A 19,155-nucleotide genomic window follows, 5' to 3' on the forward strand; every position below is an offset into this window, starting at 1 on the left:
AGTCAGGCTTAGATTCATCTGACTCCAAAGCCAGCTCACAATGTTATGTGTACAACTATTTTAAGCTAAGGGACATGGGCAGATTTGTGTTCAGTCCAAAAGAGAAATCTCAATTAAAGCACAGTAAATTGTCAAGTTATATAAGACTTAAAGCATCCACTGCTTCTTGAAAACTGAGATACACAAGTAGCCATCACAGAAGGTAACCAAAAACCCATTTTCCTCTTGACCCATAGTTGTCCCTGACTACTGTGATTATGTCACTCTCATCTACAGGAAGAAGGTAAACCCTAATTCATTGCCACTCCCATTCCAGATCCTTCATTCGTTTTGTTTTGTTTTGTTTTGTTTTGTTTTGTTTTTTAAACAAACGTTTTTCACCTGCTTCTTCCTGGAGCTTCTTATTTCACTTCCTCATCCTTCCATAGAGTGCTTTTCTATAAAAAGATCCCAGGATTTGACAATTTCTTGATGATGAGGATGACGACGATGACTAACCACCATAATGAGAATGACAACTACACAATATAAGGAATTACTCAATTCGGTGAGTACTTAAGACTTAAGCTGTTTTAGAAAGTATGATAAATGTGTTCAGCATAATCTCCATTGCTACTTAACAACTTAAATCTTTAGGATGAGGAAGTAAGATAAGGAAGTTCATCAATATGTTTTAGTAATTCATCATGTTATATTTATGCAAATATTTTGGGCTAGATTCAAATTCCTGAGTTAAGGACATACATAAATACTCTCCTTGCATTTCCACAAGGTTTATTGTAACATGCAAAAATGGTGCTCAGTCTGTATGCTATTCTATTCCTAGCTTTACATCTTTTGCCTGGAATGAAAAGCTCAATGGTACATTTAAATAAGAATGGATATGATGGCGTTGTCATTGCCATTAACCCTAGTGTACCAGAAGATGAAAAACTCATTCAAAACATAAAGGTAAGAGAGAAAATTTTATTATCCACTTATTTTAATTTCAGTAAGTATTTTCCATCCATGTTGCCAAGACACATACACATGCTCGCACAGAGTTGTAACTTTCCAAAATTGCTTTGACAGGAGTCATCATTTATGTAGTATGTATCTAAACTGTCAAGATTAATATTTGCTTAATTTAAGTATGATTTAGCACATATTAACAGTATTAGTCATTCCCCTAATAAATTATTAAAAGGCCAAGCCACAATATTTTTTCAACTTGTTTAACAGAAAGACTTTAGAGCTAGTGGAGAATTCTTTCCAAGTTTTACCTTTATAAAGTTACTTTTTTGTTTAAATAGTTAACCTACACTGAAGCGCTAGATTGTCATTATACATTTTTTCAGTTTTCATACTTGTTCAACTCTAAAACATTTTAAAACTTTCATGTATTTGATTTTGAAGAAAATATTGCATATTCTTTGAAGTTGATTTACTTCTTAATTTTATTGGGATTAGTCAGTATAATAAAACACTTTATATATATATAGCATTTTAATATATACTATCCCTTTTGATCTCCTCAATATCCCTATGAGGTAAGGGTAACACAAAATAAATCTAACAAAGTGGTTTTTTTCAATTAACAAGTATAAAATCTACTAAGCTTTAAACTTTCAACCCGATTGTAAGCACCTCTCTTTGATTAAATAAGCAACTTGCCAACAGGCTCCAAGTCTTTTATCACCTTTATATCTCACCCAGAACTCTTATGCCCCTCTCCAATCCATAACAGTGAATGTAGATCTGGATAGGTAGAAAATAGCATTGATTTTTGAGCATATGGAAATGAGGAGTTTACAGAAAAAGAGACGGAGTAAAATTCAACGTATTTTTCAATTAATCTTTGCCAAAATATTTGGAGAAAGGGAGCTTAGATTTGCTTCTTCTTGTTTGTATATATACTTTCATGCTTATTTCACTGTGAAATTGTTACAATCTATTTTTAATTTCTTCAGGAAATGGTAACCGAAGCTTCTACTTACCTATTTAATGCCACCAAACGAAGAGTTTATTTCAGGAATGTAAGCATTTTAATTCCAATGACCTGGAAGTCAAAATCTGAGTACTTAATGCCAAAACAAGAATCATATGACCAGGTAGAGTATTTTATCTAGCTCTTACATTGCTTTTTTCTTCCTGTGCTTCCTAAAAATTAATACTCAAATTTTTTTTAGTAATTCCTAATCACTACTTTAGTAATTAAATTAGAAATATTACTTGTCTTAATTGAGATAGAATAAATCTTTGTTTCTAGCACTCTTGTGATGTTTTGGTTTGTTCCTCTGCTTTTTAGGCAGATGTCATAGTTGCTAATCCTTACCTAAAATATGGAGATGATCCCTATACACTTCAATATGGACAATGTGGGGAAAAAGGAAAATATATACATTTTACTCCAAACTTCTTGTTGACTAATAATTTGCCTATCTATGGGTCCCGAGGTAGGGATAGCTATTTTATTCTTCTACTTGTATTTCCGTTGGAAACAAATGTAACACTATGATTAATATTTTTAAAGAATTAAAAAGAGAGAAATAAGTACCGATTAATACCTTTGTCTGGAAATATAGTAGTTATGTTTAACATAATTACACTTCTTTGTGTGTCTGTCAATAATAAATTTAGTCATTCATTGATACTAACCCATTTCAACATTTTTGACCTAATGAAAGGTGTCAATCTCTAAAGTTCTTTGACTCAATGATGCTATGGATATGGGGTAGGGAGATGTAAATTACATGGACACTGCATTAAAATATTGTAAATATAAATTTATGAATGGCAATATTCTTTTATAGGCAGAGTGTTTGTCCACGAGTGGGCCCATCTCCGATGGGGAATATTCGATGAGTATAACGTGGATCAGCCATTCTATATTTCTAGAAGGAACACTATTGAAGCAACAAGGTATCATTGTATTGAACAAATTTGTTTTCAAAACTTTTCACTTATGACTTCTAAATTTTCTATACTTGGCAAACAAAGGCTATCTTGGTGATTGAATGTTCATTTAGTTAATTGCAATATCCAACCTCGCCCAATATGTATATGTCCAAATATTTCTGGGGATTCTACCTAGAAATCAAGATCAATCAGGAATTGGGACTCATTTCAGTATTCATGGGAATTGTACTAAAATATGTTATTGCCAGAGGAGAAAGGAAAAAGTTGTAGCCTAAACCTTGAGATATCTGAGAACTGGAGTTCAAGTTCCTACCCAATCTTTTATTTTTCCCAATCTTTTATTCCATTTGATTCATAACTCTTTAAGGTGAATCTATTTCATGGAACTCAATCTACTAGAGCTTCATGTTATATATATTTTATTTTTCATTCAATCTTAAGCTGAAAAAAGTACTTTTCATAAGGATAAGTGAGTAAATGACTTTTGAAACATAAATATATTATTATTATTATTATTATTATTATTATTATTATATTCTTTAAATATAAATATAATTCTGGGTAGATTTAGACAGGTCCTATTAAAAAATAGATGAGATATTTAAATACGGAGTATTTAAAGAGTATTAAAGAACAATAGATGGGTGCATGGGTAGCTCTGTCGGTTAAGCATCCAACTTTGGCTCAGGTCATGATTTCACAGTTTGTGAACTCAAGCCCTGGATCAGGCTCTGTGCTGACAGCTCAGAGCCTGCAGCCTGCTTCAGATTCTGTGTCTTCTCCTCTCTCTGCCCCTCCCATACTCATGCTCTGTCTCTGTCTCTTAATAATAAATAAACAATAAAAATTTTTTTTAAATAAAGAACAATAGAAATCAGTGTAACTGGAAATAAGTCCTTGGGATAAAAAAAAAAACATATTAGAGAAAAGAGGTGTGAGAGAAACATGCCTCTCCCCATATCTTTCATGTTGTTTGCTTTATCCCCACTAAGCTGCCTGGATTTTCATGCAGACAGGGTTTTCATGCCATGCAACTCCTCCCTGAACCACCTCCCTTATCTAAACAATGTTTGTTCATTCTTCCAGACTCAGTTTAAACGTTCTTTTCCCCAAGGGCCTTTTGCCTCTCCCAACATTTGGGGTCATACATGAGAGTATCCTCAAGCAGTACACATGGGTTTCTCTCACACTGAGTAGCAGTGGTCTGTGTAATTTTATTTTCCACACTAGACTTTAATATCCTTGAGGATTTTTTAATCCCCTAGCCTTGGGCCTGGCACAAAGTAAAAGGTAAACAAATGTATCAAACAACAAATTTTTGATAAGTCAATGAAAAATGAGTAAGTTCTCTTATCAGTCATAAAAAAAGATATGAACTCCAACTGTGTGCCAGGTACTTTTGAGGCAGTCTAAGTTTAATTTTCAGGCTTACTCTAGAGCTAACCATCTTGGAATATAAAACTCACCATCTTCTTTAATTCTTATAATACCAAAAAATATATCAAAGTAGATTAATATCATGACACATAATATTAATGCAGAATAAAAGTAAATACTACAGATAAACAGGCATTCTTTAGAATCTTTTACCCATACCCCATCTCCCACTCCTTGCCAAGGACTTCACAATTATCTTACTTATCATAAAGACTAAATGGTGTGTTTGAATGCACAAGCATTTCCATGTAGGGTTTATTTTTATTTCTTCCTTCAATCTAGCTCAATGGTTTTCAAAATGTAAATTTCAAGATGCTATAAACACAAAATCACATGTGGTTTTGTACGTATGGTACACACGCATATATGTATATATGTATACATCTATATAGCAATATTTGTGTGTGTGTTTCATACATAGAAATTTAAGAGGGTTTTCAGCATAATGTTGACTCCCTCATTCCCACTATGAAGCAACTCCTCTATATCTCTTAACTCATTTAATCTTTACAACATCCCTATAGCTTAGGAATTATCTTTAGCTCAAGGTCACACAGATAATAGACTTATTGGTCACATTAGTGAGCAATGAATGTTAATAAATATGAAATGGAATCATCGTTCTTGTTGACAACAATTGTAAATAGGGGTAGAACACTGTGCCTACTCTGTCAAAATGAAATGTTTGTCCGTGATCTATAGCAATTATCATTAAGGAAAGATTTTAGGATGTTGGTCTTTTTTCGTGATTTCTGGTCTTTATATGTAAATGTAATTTAATTCTTTCATCATAGATGTTCAACTCATATTACTGGCATTAATGTGGTTTTCAAGGAATGTCAGGGAGGCAGCTGTATAACAAGGCCATGCAGGCGTGACTCATTGACAGGGCTGTATGAAGCAAAGTGTGCATTCATCCCAGAAAAATCCCAGACTGCAAAGGACTCCATAATGTTTATGCAAAGTCTCAGTTCTGTAAGTACCTTCTTTTTCTAGTGTCACAAAGGAACACTTCAGGAAAAAGCATTTATGGAAGCTGGATTTAGAAGTATGAAATTATGTATACTAACAGAAATGAGGGAGATCATGCAGACAATTAATTAATGGCCATTTTCTCCAGCCTGTGTCAAGGTGTGTCTGGAAATGAGTCCATCTTTTTTTATTAACCGGTTTCTCTTCTTCACAAGTAGAACTGTACCGTTTTCATTGATGTCACACAATTTCTTACAACATCCCTTCTTTCATTTGACTTCCATGGATTTGTGTAGTTCTAGAACTATAACCTTACTCTTAATTCTCTCTTCTAAGTGCTGGTCATACTACTTTCCTAAAGTAATTCATTCTATAGCTTTGGAAATGTACTGACATTCTAGATTTTCTATTACCTTCACACTAAAGTACATCAAGCTATTGCAAAGTGATATTGTGCAAATGTACATGGCTCTACATAAAAAATTAAGGGAAAATTTCACAATTACCAGTCTGACCAATTATAAAATATTAACAAAATAATTCAAGTTTTAAAGCTAATGTTTGACCTGAAATATCTGGTTTCAATGTATAAAACGTGGCAGATAAGAACAGGTGCCTTGGAGTCAGAAAGACTTGATATCATAATGCAGTCGACCATTTTCAAACTGGGTCATTGTAAGCAAATTGCTGAATCTTAGATTTAGTTTTCTCTTCTCATAAATGGGAATTATAACACTTCATGATGCCATTGTTATTAGGTTTATAAGAGGCAGTATAAATAAAGCATGATCATGGTGCTCAGCACAAGGTGAGTACAAAATAAATTTTTAAAGTTTTATTGTTTTAACGTATAAAATATTTGGATAATAGTCAATTGTCTCTTACCCTAGATATGTCCAGTCTCAATTAATGTAAACATATACATATTATAGTTACCTAATGAAGGTTTCTAAACATGTAAAAAAGATTTTTAAATATGAAAGTTATCAAAAACAAATCAAAATAAAGCATACCAGCTCTAGAAAGTAAGACTAACTTATTTAAAAGAAGTAAATTTCAATATACTAAATCACTAGCAACAAATACTTCCATGGGTAGAGGTTGGAAAGACCTATTATTTCCAATAAAATTTAAAATTGTTTTAGAGCCTATGGCATTAATGATGAAGAACTTGAGTAAAAATAAAGATCTGATATTTTCTTCTAAAACTCTTAAATGAACTCAATTAGATATTGAAGTAGAAGTTGTTTTCCAGTCTAATAAAGCTCCCTCCTGGAAATAGTTGGAACACAAGCCAAGAAAGTTCATTTTAACCTGCTGAATCTGGATCTGCAAAGGCTAGCCAAAGAATTCAACATCCAAATAGACATCAGATCAGGTGACACAAGAGGATAATTGGAATATGTACTGTCTGTACCAAGCTATAAATCTCAAAAGCATCTGTCAAGGAGACAACTCACGCTGCCTACCTGAGACATAAATAATAATGAAAAATATCATGTAGCTGAAATATGGAAGGCATTTAATTATATAAGCCATGTCTCAGAGATAAATGCTGAACATCTTGTCCAGAATAACACTAATTTCTAATTATCATAACATAGATTAAATGAATTGCATAGCATCTGTATTCAAGGCATAAACTCAGACCCAAAAGAGATATGATTTGAAATACCGAATGCTCAATTCCATGATTTCCTTCCCTGAAACTTCGAATCCCACATCATGCCCAACACTGTGTTAGGAGCTGGAAATACAGAAATAATTAAAGACAACTGTTCCTAAGTGACTCAATTTAATGAGAAAGGTAGAGATATAAGAATACATACAGAGAGAAAGATTTATGAGCCAAGTTCTGTGAGAGCACAGCAAACATCAAATGGAGGTCAGAAAATGGTTCCTAAAGAGATGAAAAAAATTTGTATTTGAAAAAGAATGAGTATGAATTTGCCAAAGCAGGAACAGGAAGGGCTATTTTAGGGGGAACAAAAGTTTATAAAAGCAAAGAGTGGGAAAAAGTTCAGGGATACCATGCATGATTACACAGTTGAGCACTGCCCAAATTATCTGCATCATGGTCACTAAAAAGTTTAACATTTATTGGACTAATCTTCAAGTAAATAGCTGTTGAAACAAAATAAAACAAAACCAAAAACTTGAAAACAGGTCCTTTTCTAATTTGCACAAAATCTCCTGTCCCTTTTCCCACTTGGGTTAGCAGAGACCCTTGTGAAAATTTCTAGCATACTCTAAGAACAGGAAAAAATTCAGTGTGGTATAAGCAGAGCATGGTGAGCAAGGACGAAGCCAGATTGAAAGAAGGAACTGGGACCTACAAAGCTAAGGTGTTTGGATTTTATCTAACTAGTTTCAGACTGGTGATATGATCAGCTTAATTCTTTCAGGAAGATAACCATACTAATAGTGCAGGGGAAAACAGAGTGAGATGATTGAGGAGGTAGAGAGACCGGTCAGAAGGCCATGGCCGTAGGCAGATAAAAGAGCATGAAGTCTGCAAATAAAGGCAGTGGCAGTGGCAGTGGCAGTGGCAGTGGCAGGGGAAAGAGGGCCCAGATTTGACAGGCATTTCATTTCAGCAAGACTTGATTCTCAGTCACCACTTTGACTGACACTGTGTTTTTCTCCCATCCAATAAACCCCTTCTGGGAATTGTAAATCATTCTATGGTAAATGTAAGTCCTCCATATGAGAAGGAAAACAAAATCTTAAAACTTAAATAAAAAGTATTCAAATTTAATAATTTAGTTCTAAACTTGAGCTTACATCTGGAGACTATATCGGGAGGGCATTTTTAAATTTATAAAAATATTTAGGGGCGCCTGGGTGGCTCAGTCAGTTGAGCGACCTACTTCAGCTCAGGCCATGATCTCACGATTTGTGAGTTTGAGCCCCGCGTGGGCTCTGTGCTGACAGCTCACAGCCTGAAGCCTGCTTCGGATTCTTTGTCTCCCTCTCTCTCTGCCCCTCCCCCACTTATGCTCTGTCTCTCTCTGTCTCAGAAAAATAAAAATAAATTTATAAAAATATTTCTAATAAGCTGAGGCTTATTGCAAGATGAATTCCTTCCTGAATGCTGCACTAGCTTATGGGAGAATTTTTCCAAGTTACAAAGTTTTCAAAACTTGGAGGATTTTCACAGATTCAATAGTAAGGAAACATCATTTGGCAGAATTACTGGATGCAACTCACCACTTGCAACTGCAAAAAAAGCAATCACATTTCCTCATTTTCTCCCTATATTTTCATTACTTTGTCAGGAGTATTATTTTATGTCAGAGTTCACTGGAGCCAGTAACAATCCAGTTTGTTAAAATATCTGTTCTCAAGTTTTTTGGTCAACTATAAAGATATAGAAAACACTTGGGCAATTAAAGAAGGTCATTTTCTTTATCCCACTTTTAAAGGGCAGCTAGAAATCACTGCAAATCCAGTCCCTTTTCCATTAAACTAATTCAAGCTTGAGTCACCCAGGAGTTCAGAAGGGAAAATAAGAAGTTAGCTTAAGCAGTGGGAGTCACCACATTCCCCCCACTTCTACGATCTCCCTACACCTAAAAGGATCACCAAAAAACTTTCCAGTGATGGTTTCACCTTGCTTCCTCTCTACTGAGGTATGCAAAATGGATGTCAGATTGTTAGATTACGGCATAATTTTTAATTGTCAGGAGGTGAAATCTGTGGAGGATGTATATGGAAACCAGCTGCATATTTGGAATGGAAAGTAGTGATCACCAATTATTGTAATAGTGTCTTCTCATCGATTTTTTTCCAGGTAACTGAATTTTGTACAGCAGAAACACACAATATGGAAGCTCCAAACCTACAAAACAAAATGTGCAATCGCAGAAGCACATGGGATGTAATTAAGGATTCTGATGATTTTCAGAATGCACCTCCCATGACAGGAACAGATTCACCACCTCGTCCTACATTTTCATTGCTGAAGGCTAAACAGCGAGTAGTCTGTTTGGTACTTGATAAATCTGGAAGTATGGACTCAGTAAGACATTTATTTGTTAGCTCTCTTAAATTAAGTATTTGAGCTACTAGAAACATAATTTAATCTTAGGTTTAGTTCTACTAAACTAACTAAAATATATATTTATTACTCTAAGTTTAGTACAGTGATTCTATATGAACAAGTACTAGAAGATAATACACTAAAATGAAAATAATTGTTATGTGAAGATAATTGGAGTATGGATTATGTTTATTCTCTAACTTTTAGGCCTAACAAACTAGAAACAATGTAAATGAACAAAAAAATGTATACATACTGCCACCACTGAACATATGTCATTCCAGTCATTTTTCTGTTAGTGTATTTGTTTTTCCTCAAAAATGTTATTATATTTTTTATAGTATAATATGATTTTTTTACTTACTATACCTTGAACACTCTCTATGGAAAAAATGATTTAATGATAGAATTTTTAATGGTTGTATCATATGCATATACCGCAACTTAGTCAAATAACCTCCTGTTATTGGACATTTTAGAGTTTTCAACTTATTAGTGTTAAAAATTATGTTGCAGTGAACATCTTTGTATGCATTTTAAAATTATTTTCTTAGCAGGAATTCTTGAATATAAATAAAACTGTTAAATAAAAAGGCATAGATTTTAAAGGCTTTTCTAAGTATAACATAACTGATTTTTAAATTTTTTCTTCAACATTATTTCTTCTTAATAAAATAAAGGAGTTAAACTCTAAAATACAGTAATCAATTACTATCATGATCTCTGGCCCATGAACAACTTTGTCTTTCACCAATCTGTTAAGACTTGAGACTCAGAAGTTATGCAGACATCTTTTTCTTACAGGAAGACCGTCTCTTTCGAATGAATCAAGCAGTAGAACTATACTTGATTCAAATTATAGAAAAGGGATCCTTGGTTGGGATGGTCACATTTGAAAGTTATGCTACAATCCAAAATTATCTAACAAATATAACCGATGAGAATGCTTATGAAAAGATCACGGCAAACCTGCCTCAAGCAGCTGATGGTGGAACTTCAATTTGCAGTGGTCTCTCAGCAGGATTCCAGGTAAAATAAAAATGCTTTTCCAAATACCATTTGCCATTTACCATTGCTTTTCTTTTTGTCCCACTATCTTTTAAAAGGGGTCATGAGCTCACAGGGCCCTTATCTAAATAATTTATAATATCTAAATAACATACCACCTGTGGTTTACAGCTGGAGCCTCTCTGAATGTGATCATTCCACCAGCACACTCTTGAGGTACTGAGTTGCAATGGGAGTGGTTAAATAAGGGGGAAAATCCAGTGCACACATAATCACCGTGATTTCCTTAAGGAGCTCCCCATTTCTTTAACACTGCCACAGCCTGAACTTCTATGAGTGGACAATAATGCTGTGGCGTAGACTATGCAGGGAAGAGGGAATTTAGCAATATTTCTATGTTATGGATAAAGAAAACCTTAGTTCGTCGAGTTAAGTTGACAATTAAAAATCACAAAGGTAGAGGTAGTTCCTCAAGCAGTCTAGGACCAAACCCAAGATACACAGGTGGAAGTTTAAAGAAATGAAAATTGTGGAATAAAATATTGGGAGAAATTTTTGAGCACTTTATTAAACTGCCTTTATGGTATGCATTTGAATTTCTTCCAACCTAAGATAGCCTCTATCTAAGCCTATTTATTGTCATTTTTTTAAGTTTATTTTATTTATTTTGAGAAAGAGAGAGAGAAAGCAAGCAGGGGAGGGGCAGACAGAGAGGGAGACAGAATCCCAGTCAGGCTCCGCACCATCAGCACAGAGTTCTATGCGGGACTCAAACTCACAAACGCGATATCATGACTGACAGAAGTCAAGAGTCGGTCGCTAACTGACTGAACCACCCAGGTACCCCTAATATCATTTTTTAAGTCACAAAAACTTCGCTTCACTGATCCTCCCATTGCTTCACCTGAAAGTGGAGATTATTACTCTTTTCCAGGCCACTAACTAATACCATCTCTCAGCTTTCTCATGGAGTCTATTTTTTATAAAGCGTATCAGTTTAAGGATAAACACAAGCTCTGAATTTAGACAAACCTAGGATTCTGGCTCTATTATTTATTACCTAAATGACCTTGGGTAAGTTATCCACTCAGAAAATCTCAGTTTTCTCAAATAAGGAAATGTGGAAAACAATAATACCTAACTCATTTAATTGTGAGAATTATGTAAAATAAGTAAGTGCTCAAGAAAGGATTCCTATTACTATAATAGACATAATTCTTATCTATGTCTATTCAGTTCAAAAATATGACAGTAATATATCTTGGGACTGTGTCATAATGTTTGCACATATTGGTTGGTATGTTTTTCTTAATGTATTTTGATATACATCTTATGATCTTTTGACCACAGAGTCTATTGCTAAATAGATTATGTCAAATCACATTCAGTTATGAATACCTCTTAATTACTTTTATAATTAAACATAGCAATATATAAGCATTTTTTTAGATAATCATGATCATAATCATAATCACAATAGCTAAAATTTATTCAGCATATACTAACTACCTTATTGCCTATGTTAAATACTTTACATGTATGATCTTATTTATCCTTACCATTATGTTTCCAGTCAGGTATTATTACTACACCTATTTTGTACGTAAGGAAACTGAGGTTCAGAGTAATTAAACATTGTTCTTAAGATCACATAGTAACTGGCAAATCTCGGATTCAAAACCTGTTCTTACCCCCAAATCCAAAAAGCTAATCACTACACTGAGTTATGGGGGGAGGGGGATGGAGAACTAAACTCTAGCTATTCTATTTAGCAAATGGCAGAACGAGAATTTACTCCCAATTTGTCTGACTAAAGAGTTGAACTCTTACTTAGAAGTCAGGAAAAGACAAAAACAAACAAACAAACAAACAAAACTTGTAATACTTGATAAATTTGTAAACTTCCTACTTTATGTTGTTGGTTTTTTTCCCCCCAGGAAATCCTGAGATCCTTCAATAATCAACTAAAATACATAAAAAGGCGTATCATTTAACTTTGCATACCTGCCTTCAGTCATGACTTTGCAAGTGCTGTCTAGTGTACTGCCAAAATCACCTGGGTCATTTGCCTCCACCCCAAGCATCTCCTGGAAAACAATAATAACAACTAACATTCACTTAGTACTTACTATTTGCTAGGCGTTGTTCTAAGTGTTTTATTCTCCTTTCTTGGGTAGCTTGCATGTATATTGAAAGGATTAGAAGAACGGTTAACACTCTGTCTTTGAAAACCTAAAAGACCATTTACACATTACACTTATTTCCATGCCAACTCAGCCTGGAACGACAATGCAAAAAAAGTTTCCTTTTGCCTACTCTGATGCATGGGCCTAAAGACTTCTCCAAGACTAAATAACAGGCTTATTCTTATTTTAAATTGATTTAGATATGACATTCTATAACTAACAATCTGATTTTTCACTACCAGGCAATTATCCAGAGTAACCAGAGTACTTCTGGTTCTGAGATCGTATTACTAACAGATGGGGAAGATAATCAAATAAGCTTATGCTTTGAGGAGGTAAAGCAAAGTGGTTCGATCATCCACACTATTGCTCTGGGACCTGCTGCTGCCAAAGAACTGGAGACCCTGTCAAATATGACAGGTAAACCTTTGGAATGTGGCTTGAATAGAAAATACATTTTCAGTCTCTCCCATTCCAAGAGTTCTTTCCCCTTTAAACCACAAAACTGCTGAAAATTTTCCTATCCTAAAAATTAATCTTTGTCCCTTCCTTGTCCTTCTCTTTCAAATTAATCTTTCCTCTCTCCCCTCCCCCACCACCTCTCTGCATTCCTACCTATACCAGTTTCTTCTAATATTAAGTCAACATTTACTGTCTTCATTCACTTCTCACCACTTTCTACCAAAACCACCAAATCGAAATTTCTTTCTCCATGGTTATTAATGACTTGTTCGACTGTGATTCCAAAATTCTTGCTCATATTTGTCATGTTCAACCCTACGGTCCAGGTTCAGATAGCCCTAATTCATAGAAGAAGAAATCGAATCCTACAGAGTACAAACAATTTGCCCAAGGCTATAGATAAAGTACTGATTACCAATTTTTACCCTCAGCAATCCATCCTTTTCCATTCCTTATACCTAAGTAATTTCTCTTTTTGTTACTTCCTGTATTATTTATTTTCTCACTTAATTTTTACTTAATTCTAAATTGTCATTCTCTAAATTACTTTAGTATACTTTAGTCACAACTAAAAAATAAGCAGCCAGTTCAAAAAATTGTCTTAAGTTTCATCTTTATAACATTATTGAGTGATTAGATCAGCTTTGTTACTGTGGCAGGCCCTTATATCTAATGAGTGATATAAAAACAATAATATTTGGCCAGTTCTTTAAGTTTTCTTCAAATTTTATTGATAACAGCACAAGAACAAGTATGATTTTTCCCAATTAAAATTAATATTATAAAAGTAAATACAATTCCATTTTAGGAGGACATCGCTTTTATGCCAATAAAGACATAAATGGCCTCACTGATGCTTTCAGTAGAATTTCATCTAGAAGTGGCAGCATCACTCAGCAGGCTATTCAGGTTGGTATCTGAGAAAAATTACTTGCCTTTTCACATTTGTAATAAATCTCCATTATCCTAAATAGTCATCTCCTTCTGTAATAAATAATTTTTGCCTGAAAATATTTCAGGGGTAGAGAAAAACATTCTTACTGTTTTTCCTTTTTTTGTGACACTTATAGCCATCTTTTCTTTTGATTCTTCTATTATTTATAACTACAAATGCTTTTATTTGCAACATTCTTCAAAGTAATTATTTTACTGAAATCTTATACATAAATTTAGAATTACTCTGAACTGACAAAACTTTGAAATTTTATTAACTAATTTTATTAACAAATTTGTTCTCTGTGTTCTTTGTTTTATTTACATAACAGTTGGAAAGTAAAAGCTTGACTATTACAGGAAAGAAATGGATAAATGGTACAGTGCCTGTGGATAGTACAATTGGAAATGACACTTTCTTTGTTGTCACGTGGACAATACAAAAGCCAGAAATTCTTCTCCAAGATCCAAAAGGAACAAGATATGAAACCTCAGATTTCAAAGAAGATAAACTAAATATTCGGTCTGCCCGTCTTCGAATACCAGGAATTGCAGAGGTAAGAATATTCTTTTTTCTCCATGATTTATCAATTTTGAGGGGAAAAAATGAAGATAACATGTACTACATTGTCAATATTAAAGCAGTGACAGATCATCTGTCATAAAAAAAAGAAGCCAAGTAGAATGGTAAGAGATTCATATCTATACTATTTACTAGCATATAAAATTGAATATCAAAAACCATTACTATTGCCCTGCTTAAATTTCTAAATAATTTTGTATTCCAAACAAGAATAGGAAAATACCACAGAAGCTCTCAAATAGATATGTTGGATTTTCAGACAGGTACTTGGACTTACCACCTTCTAAATAAACAAGCCAAATCTCAAGTGCTAACAGTGACAATGACTACTCGAGCAAGAAGTCCTACTACACTCCCAGTAATTGCAACTGCTCACATGAGCCAAAGTACAACACGTTACCCTAGCCCAATGATTGTTTACGCACAAGTCAGTCAAGGGTTTTTGCCTGTTCTGGGAATCAACGTAACAGCCATTATAGAAAGTGAAGATGGACATCAAGTAATACTGGAGCTCTGGGACAATGGTGCAGGTAATAAGAATCTGCATCAACTTCCACTGAACCTAAAATCCTACTACAGTCAGGTAACTTAGAAATAACGTGAATGGGGGCGCCTGGGTGGCTCAGTCGGTTAAGCGTCCGACTTCAGCTCAGGTCACGATCTCACGGTCCGTGAGTTCGAGCCCCACATCGGGCTCTGGGCTGATGGCTCAGAGCCTGGAGCCTGCTTCGGATTCTGTGTCTCCCTCTCTCTCTGCCCCTCCCCCGTTCATGCTCTGTCTCTCTGTGTCTCAAAAATAAATAAACGTTAAAAAAAAAAAAGAAATAATGCGAATGAATCAATTTTAAGTAAATCAAATTTGATTTTAATGTTTTTAGTACTTTCTACCCAGTTATCTTGACCAGGCATAGATATGAGCACATTTATTTTCTTTACATCTTATGAACAGTTTTACTTGCCCCATGGAACTTGAGTACAATTCTTCTCCATTTTCATTAGTGTCAATGTTTTGCATATGTTTCTTCCAGTTTACATTTTCCTTATTTTAAGATTCCTATATGATATAATAATAGCTAATGTTAATTGAATACTTACTATGAATTACTTTTCCAAGGTTAAAGGTTAGCAAGTAGCCAAGCCAGTCTTTGAACCCAAGCAGACTGATTCCAGGGTTCATGTACTTCTACTCATTTCCAAAATTATTGCTCACATTAGTGCTCATGAACAGTTAGGACTGTCATTGTTACTCTGTTGAATGGCTAATTATTACATTTTATTACATTGTATTATCTAGGTGCTGATACTGTGAAGAATGATGGCATCTACTCAAGATATTTCACAGATTTCCATGGAAATGGTAGATACAGTTTAAAAGTACATGCCCAGGCAAAAAAAAACACAGCTAGACTAAGTTTAAGACAAAAACAGAACAGAGCTTTATATATGCCAGGCTACCTTGAAAATGGTAAGTGTCATTAAGATCGAAATGTGTCATTTGTTTAGATAAGTTACATATGGCAAGCACTGAAATTATCATGTACTATGGAAAACAGAAGCATACAGTTATATATATAATCATCTGTGTATTTCAAAACCATATTCATGTTCATAGACCTAACACAAGACTATGCTTCCAATATGTTTTGTTTACATCCCCCTCAGTTCATTTCATTCACATTGAAAAAAAATGACTGAGCACCTCCCTAGGTGACAACCACTGTGCTAGAGGCTTGAGCTATGAAGCTTTATAAGACACGATCCTTGTCCTCAAAGGGTTTACAGTTAAGTAATAAATACAGATATGTTAAGAGATAGTTCTAATATTGTCTAATGTCTCCTCAACTTTTAAATGACACCAATAAAACAAGCTTTTTTCACTAAAAGCTGTTACTTCTCAATGTCTGCTATCAGTCAATATTAACCCTCTACAGCTGCAAGATGAGATTACAAGATAAAGAAACAGCATTATGAAAAGTCACAAAATTACTTTTTTTGGCAGGTAAAATTGAACTGAACCCACCCAGGCCTGATGTCAATGATGACATGGCAGAAGCTGAAGTAGAAGACTTCAGCAGACTAAGCTCTGGAGGGTCATTTATTGTATCAGGAGCTCCTCCTGCTGGTAGTCATACTCATGTGTTCCCACCCGGTAAAATCACAGATCTTGAGGCTAAGTTTAAAGGAGATCAAATTCAACTTTCATGGACTGCCCCTGGCAATGTCCTTGATAAAGGAAAAGGTAAGTTTCAAATTATGTTTTAAAATATGAAAAAGAAATCCCTTTGGCTTTCATCTGCTAAGAATTTTCTAATGTCCTATTTATAAATAACATGTATAGAGTGTTTATTATGAGCCATTACTCACCTACTTTCAGATGGAAAAATTGAAGCTCCAAGAGACAATGAACTGGCCCAAACTATTTCTATGTTTAATAACTTGGAAATCTAACCCACTCTTTTCAATTCTGTTGGGTCAAATAGCCTCTCACAATATGAATTGTCTTAGGGGCACCTGGGTGGCGCAGTCGGTTAAGCATCCGACTTCAGCCAGGTCACGATCTCGCGGTCCGTGAGTTCGAGCCCCATGTCAGGCTCTGGGCTGATGGCTCAGAGCCTGGAGCCTGTTTCCGATTCTGTGTCTCCCTCTCTCTCTGGCCCTCCCCCGTTCATGCTCTGTCTCTCTGTCCCAAAAATGAATAAACGTTGAAAAAAAAAATTTTAAAAACAATATGAATTGTCTTAGAAATGACTTTGAGAAGACTGCTCACACCTTTCTGTTCCATTTTCTTCTCCCTAACAAAGAAAAGATTTTCTAAGTGTTTATGTACTTGTATAATTTTATTCATTGATCTTTTGTTGAATTTTCAAACACAGTACTAAGTTCCTAAGACATAATCCCTACTCTCAACAGTCAGTTGAGTGCAGAAGACACTTTCTACATGTAATGGCAGTCCATTGGAAGGCCAGAGACTCCTGGTTGGGGGTTCAGATCACAAGGTATATCATAACTTCCTAGGGAAGACTATCCCTGACCTAACTTTTAAAGAATGAGAAAAGTTAGCCAAGTTAAGTGAAGGTGTCCCATGGAGAGAGAGGATCACATGCAGGGAAACTCACCAGTTAGAAGAGACTTGGCCATGGACTTTGAATAAAGTTGAAAGCTGAAATAGCTCATTCATTCAAAGTTCGTTCTAATAAATTGCCCTCATTTCTGAAAGGTAAGGAACTTTTATCTATACTTTAAACTGAATTTAATTAGTATTTATTGAATGCCTATCATATTCCGGTATTGTGCTAGACTAGTAGATTCTTATGAGATAAAGCCAGTCTTGCTATTTTCCCTTTAAGGTTGGAAAATTATCAATATCAATATGAGATAAAGCCTCTCAAAAGAAAAGATGCTTTTAAGTCTTTCATTTCCTATACAGCATTTTTCAAAGCTGTATTTCTTTTTATCATATTACATAAGGAAAAAATCATTCTAAAAAAACAAAGGAAACATAGAATATGCAAAAAGAGCTCTTTTGTACTTCAGTGTTGAAAACTCTTATCATGACAACTTCTGAAATATATTATTTTTTCATGCTATGATCCTTAAAATTATGGCAGAATAAAATTTTAAAAAATACCTGCACTGAAAAAGCCACAAATAAAATTACCTGACCAAATGTTTAGTTCCGAATTGAATTCAGTCAAGACCAAGTCTTCAGTTCAAGATTGGGTTCATAATGCTGATTATAGGAACTAAAAGAAGGAAGAATGCATTACATATGGACACTGGGAGAGAAAGAACTTCACTATATTTAACCACAAATGCCTAAAATTAGGTGGACCTAATCTCTATCTTTCCTTGTGACAAATAAGAAGAGGTTGTAGTTGCTATCAAATGTTAACCATCAAGCATTGCAAAAGAAGGTAGTAGCAGTATCTCATTCTTAAAGAATAAATGAATATCTACATAATCTCCAATGAAGTATTTAAATTCTCAGGGACCCAATTTCCATATCTGTCAAATATAAAAATTACTAGGTGACCTAGAAATATTAAAACAAGTTGATGTAATTCTAATATTTTATAATTCTCTAATTCAATTATTTTGGGCATCAACTTAATAACTATATTGTTGGTCAACAAGAGGTCAAATACAAACCCAACACTGTGCCACATACTCTAGTTGATAAAAAAAAAAAGGAATGTAAAACCTACTCTTTGTCCTCAAGAATATAATCAAATTAAAAAGATAAATTGAACCTCCATAAAATAATATGGAAAACTCCATTCTGTGCAATAGGAGTCATCTGAGTGGATAAGATATGTGAACAAGTCTTCATGAAGACATTGGGCTTCCTGTTGGGCCTTGAAGAATGAGTACAATTTGCATAAGTAGGGAGAGGGAGGCACATTCAGGGAGTCAGACCAAATAATATGATCAAGTTCAAAAAAGCAAGAATTCATAATAAAATATCTGAATTAAAAATAAAGGTTAGATAGATAGATAAACAGACCCACCTAATTGGAATGCAAGGTATATGTGAAGAGTAGTAAAATGGATTGATCAGGCCTATTACCAAAAAACTAGAATGCTAAGACAGAGGGTCTGAATTTTTATTAAAACCACTAAATCGAAGTTATTCA

The 19,155-nt window shown here is 34.3% G+C and overlaps 1 protein-coding gene across 1 annotated transcript; it reads left to right on the forward strand.

Moving 5' to 3' along the window:
• Positions 1-858: 858 nt before the first annotated feature.
• LOC101093450 (calcium-activated chloride channel regulator 1-like) lies at positions 859-16,929 on the forward strand. Its single transcript, XM_045033604.1, has 12 exons — positions 859-951; positions 2,288-2,435; positions 2,793-2,901; positions 5,130-5,310; positions 9,101-9,328; positions 10,154-10,378; positions 12,786-12,963; positions 13,814-13,914; positions 14,271-14,495; positions 14,781-15,051; positions 15,816-15,986; positions 16,521-16,929. The coding sequence occupies exons 1-12, from the start codon at positions 859-861 to the stop codon at positions 16,781-16,783; spliced, it is 2,193 nt and encodes a 730-aa protein (XP_044889539.1). The 3' UTR covers positions 16,784-16,929.
• The last annotated feature ends 2,226 nt before the right edge of the window (positions 16,930-19,155 follow it).

The sequence above is a fragment of the Felis catus genome, chromosome C1 (genome assembly GCF_018350175.1).
Source record: "Felis catus isolate Fca126 chromosome C1, F.catus_Fca126_mat1.0, whole genome shotgun sequence".
Lineage (NCBI taxonomy): Eukaryota > Metazoa > Chordata > Mammalia > Carnivora > Felidae > Felis > Felis catus.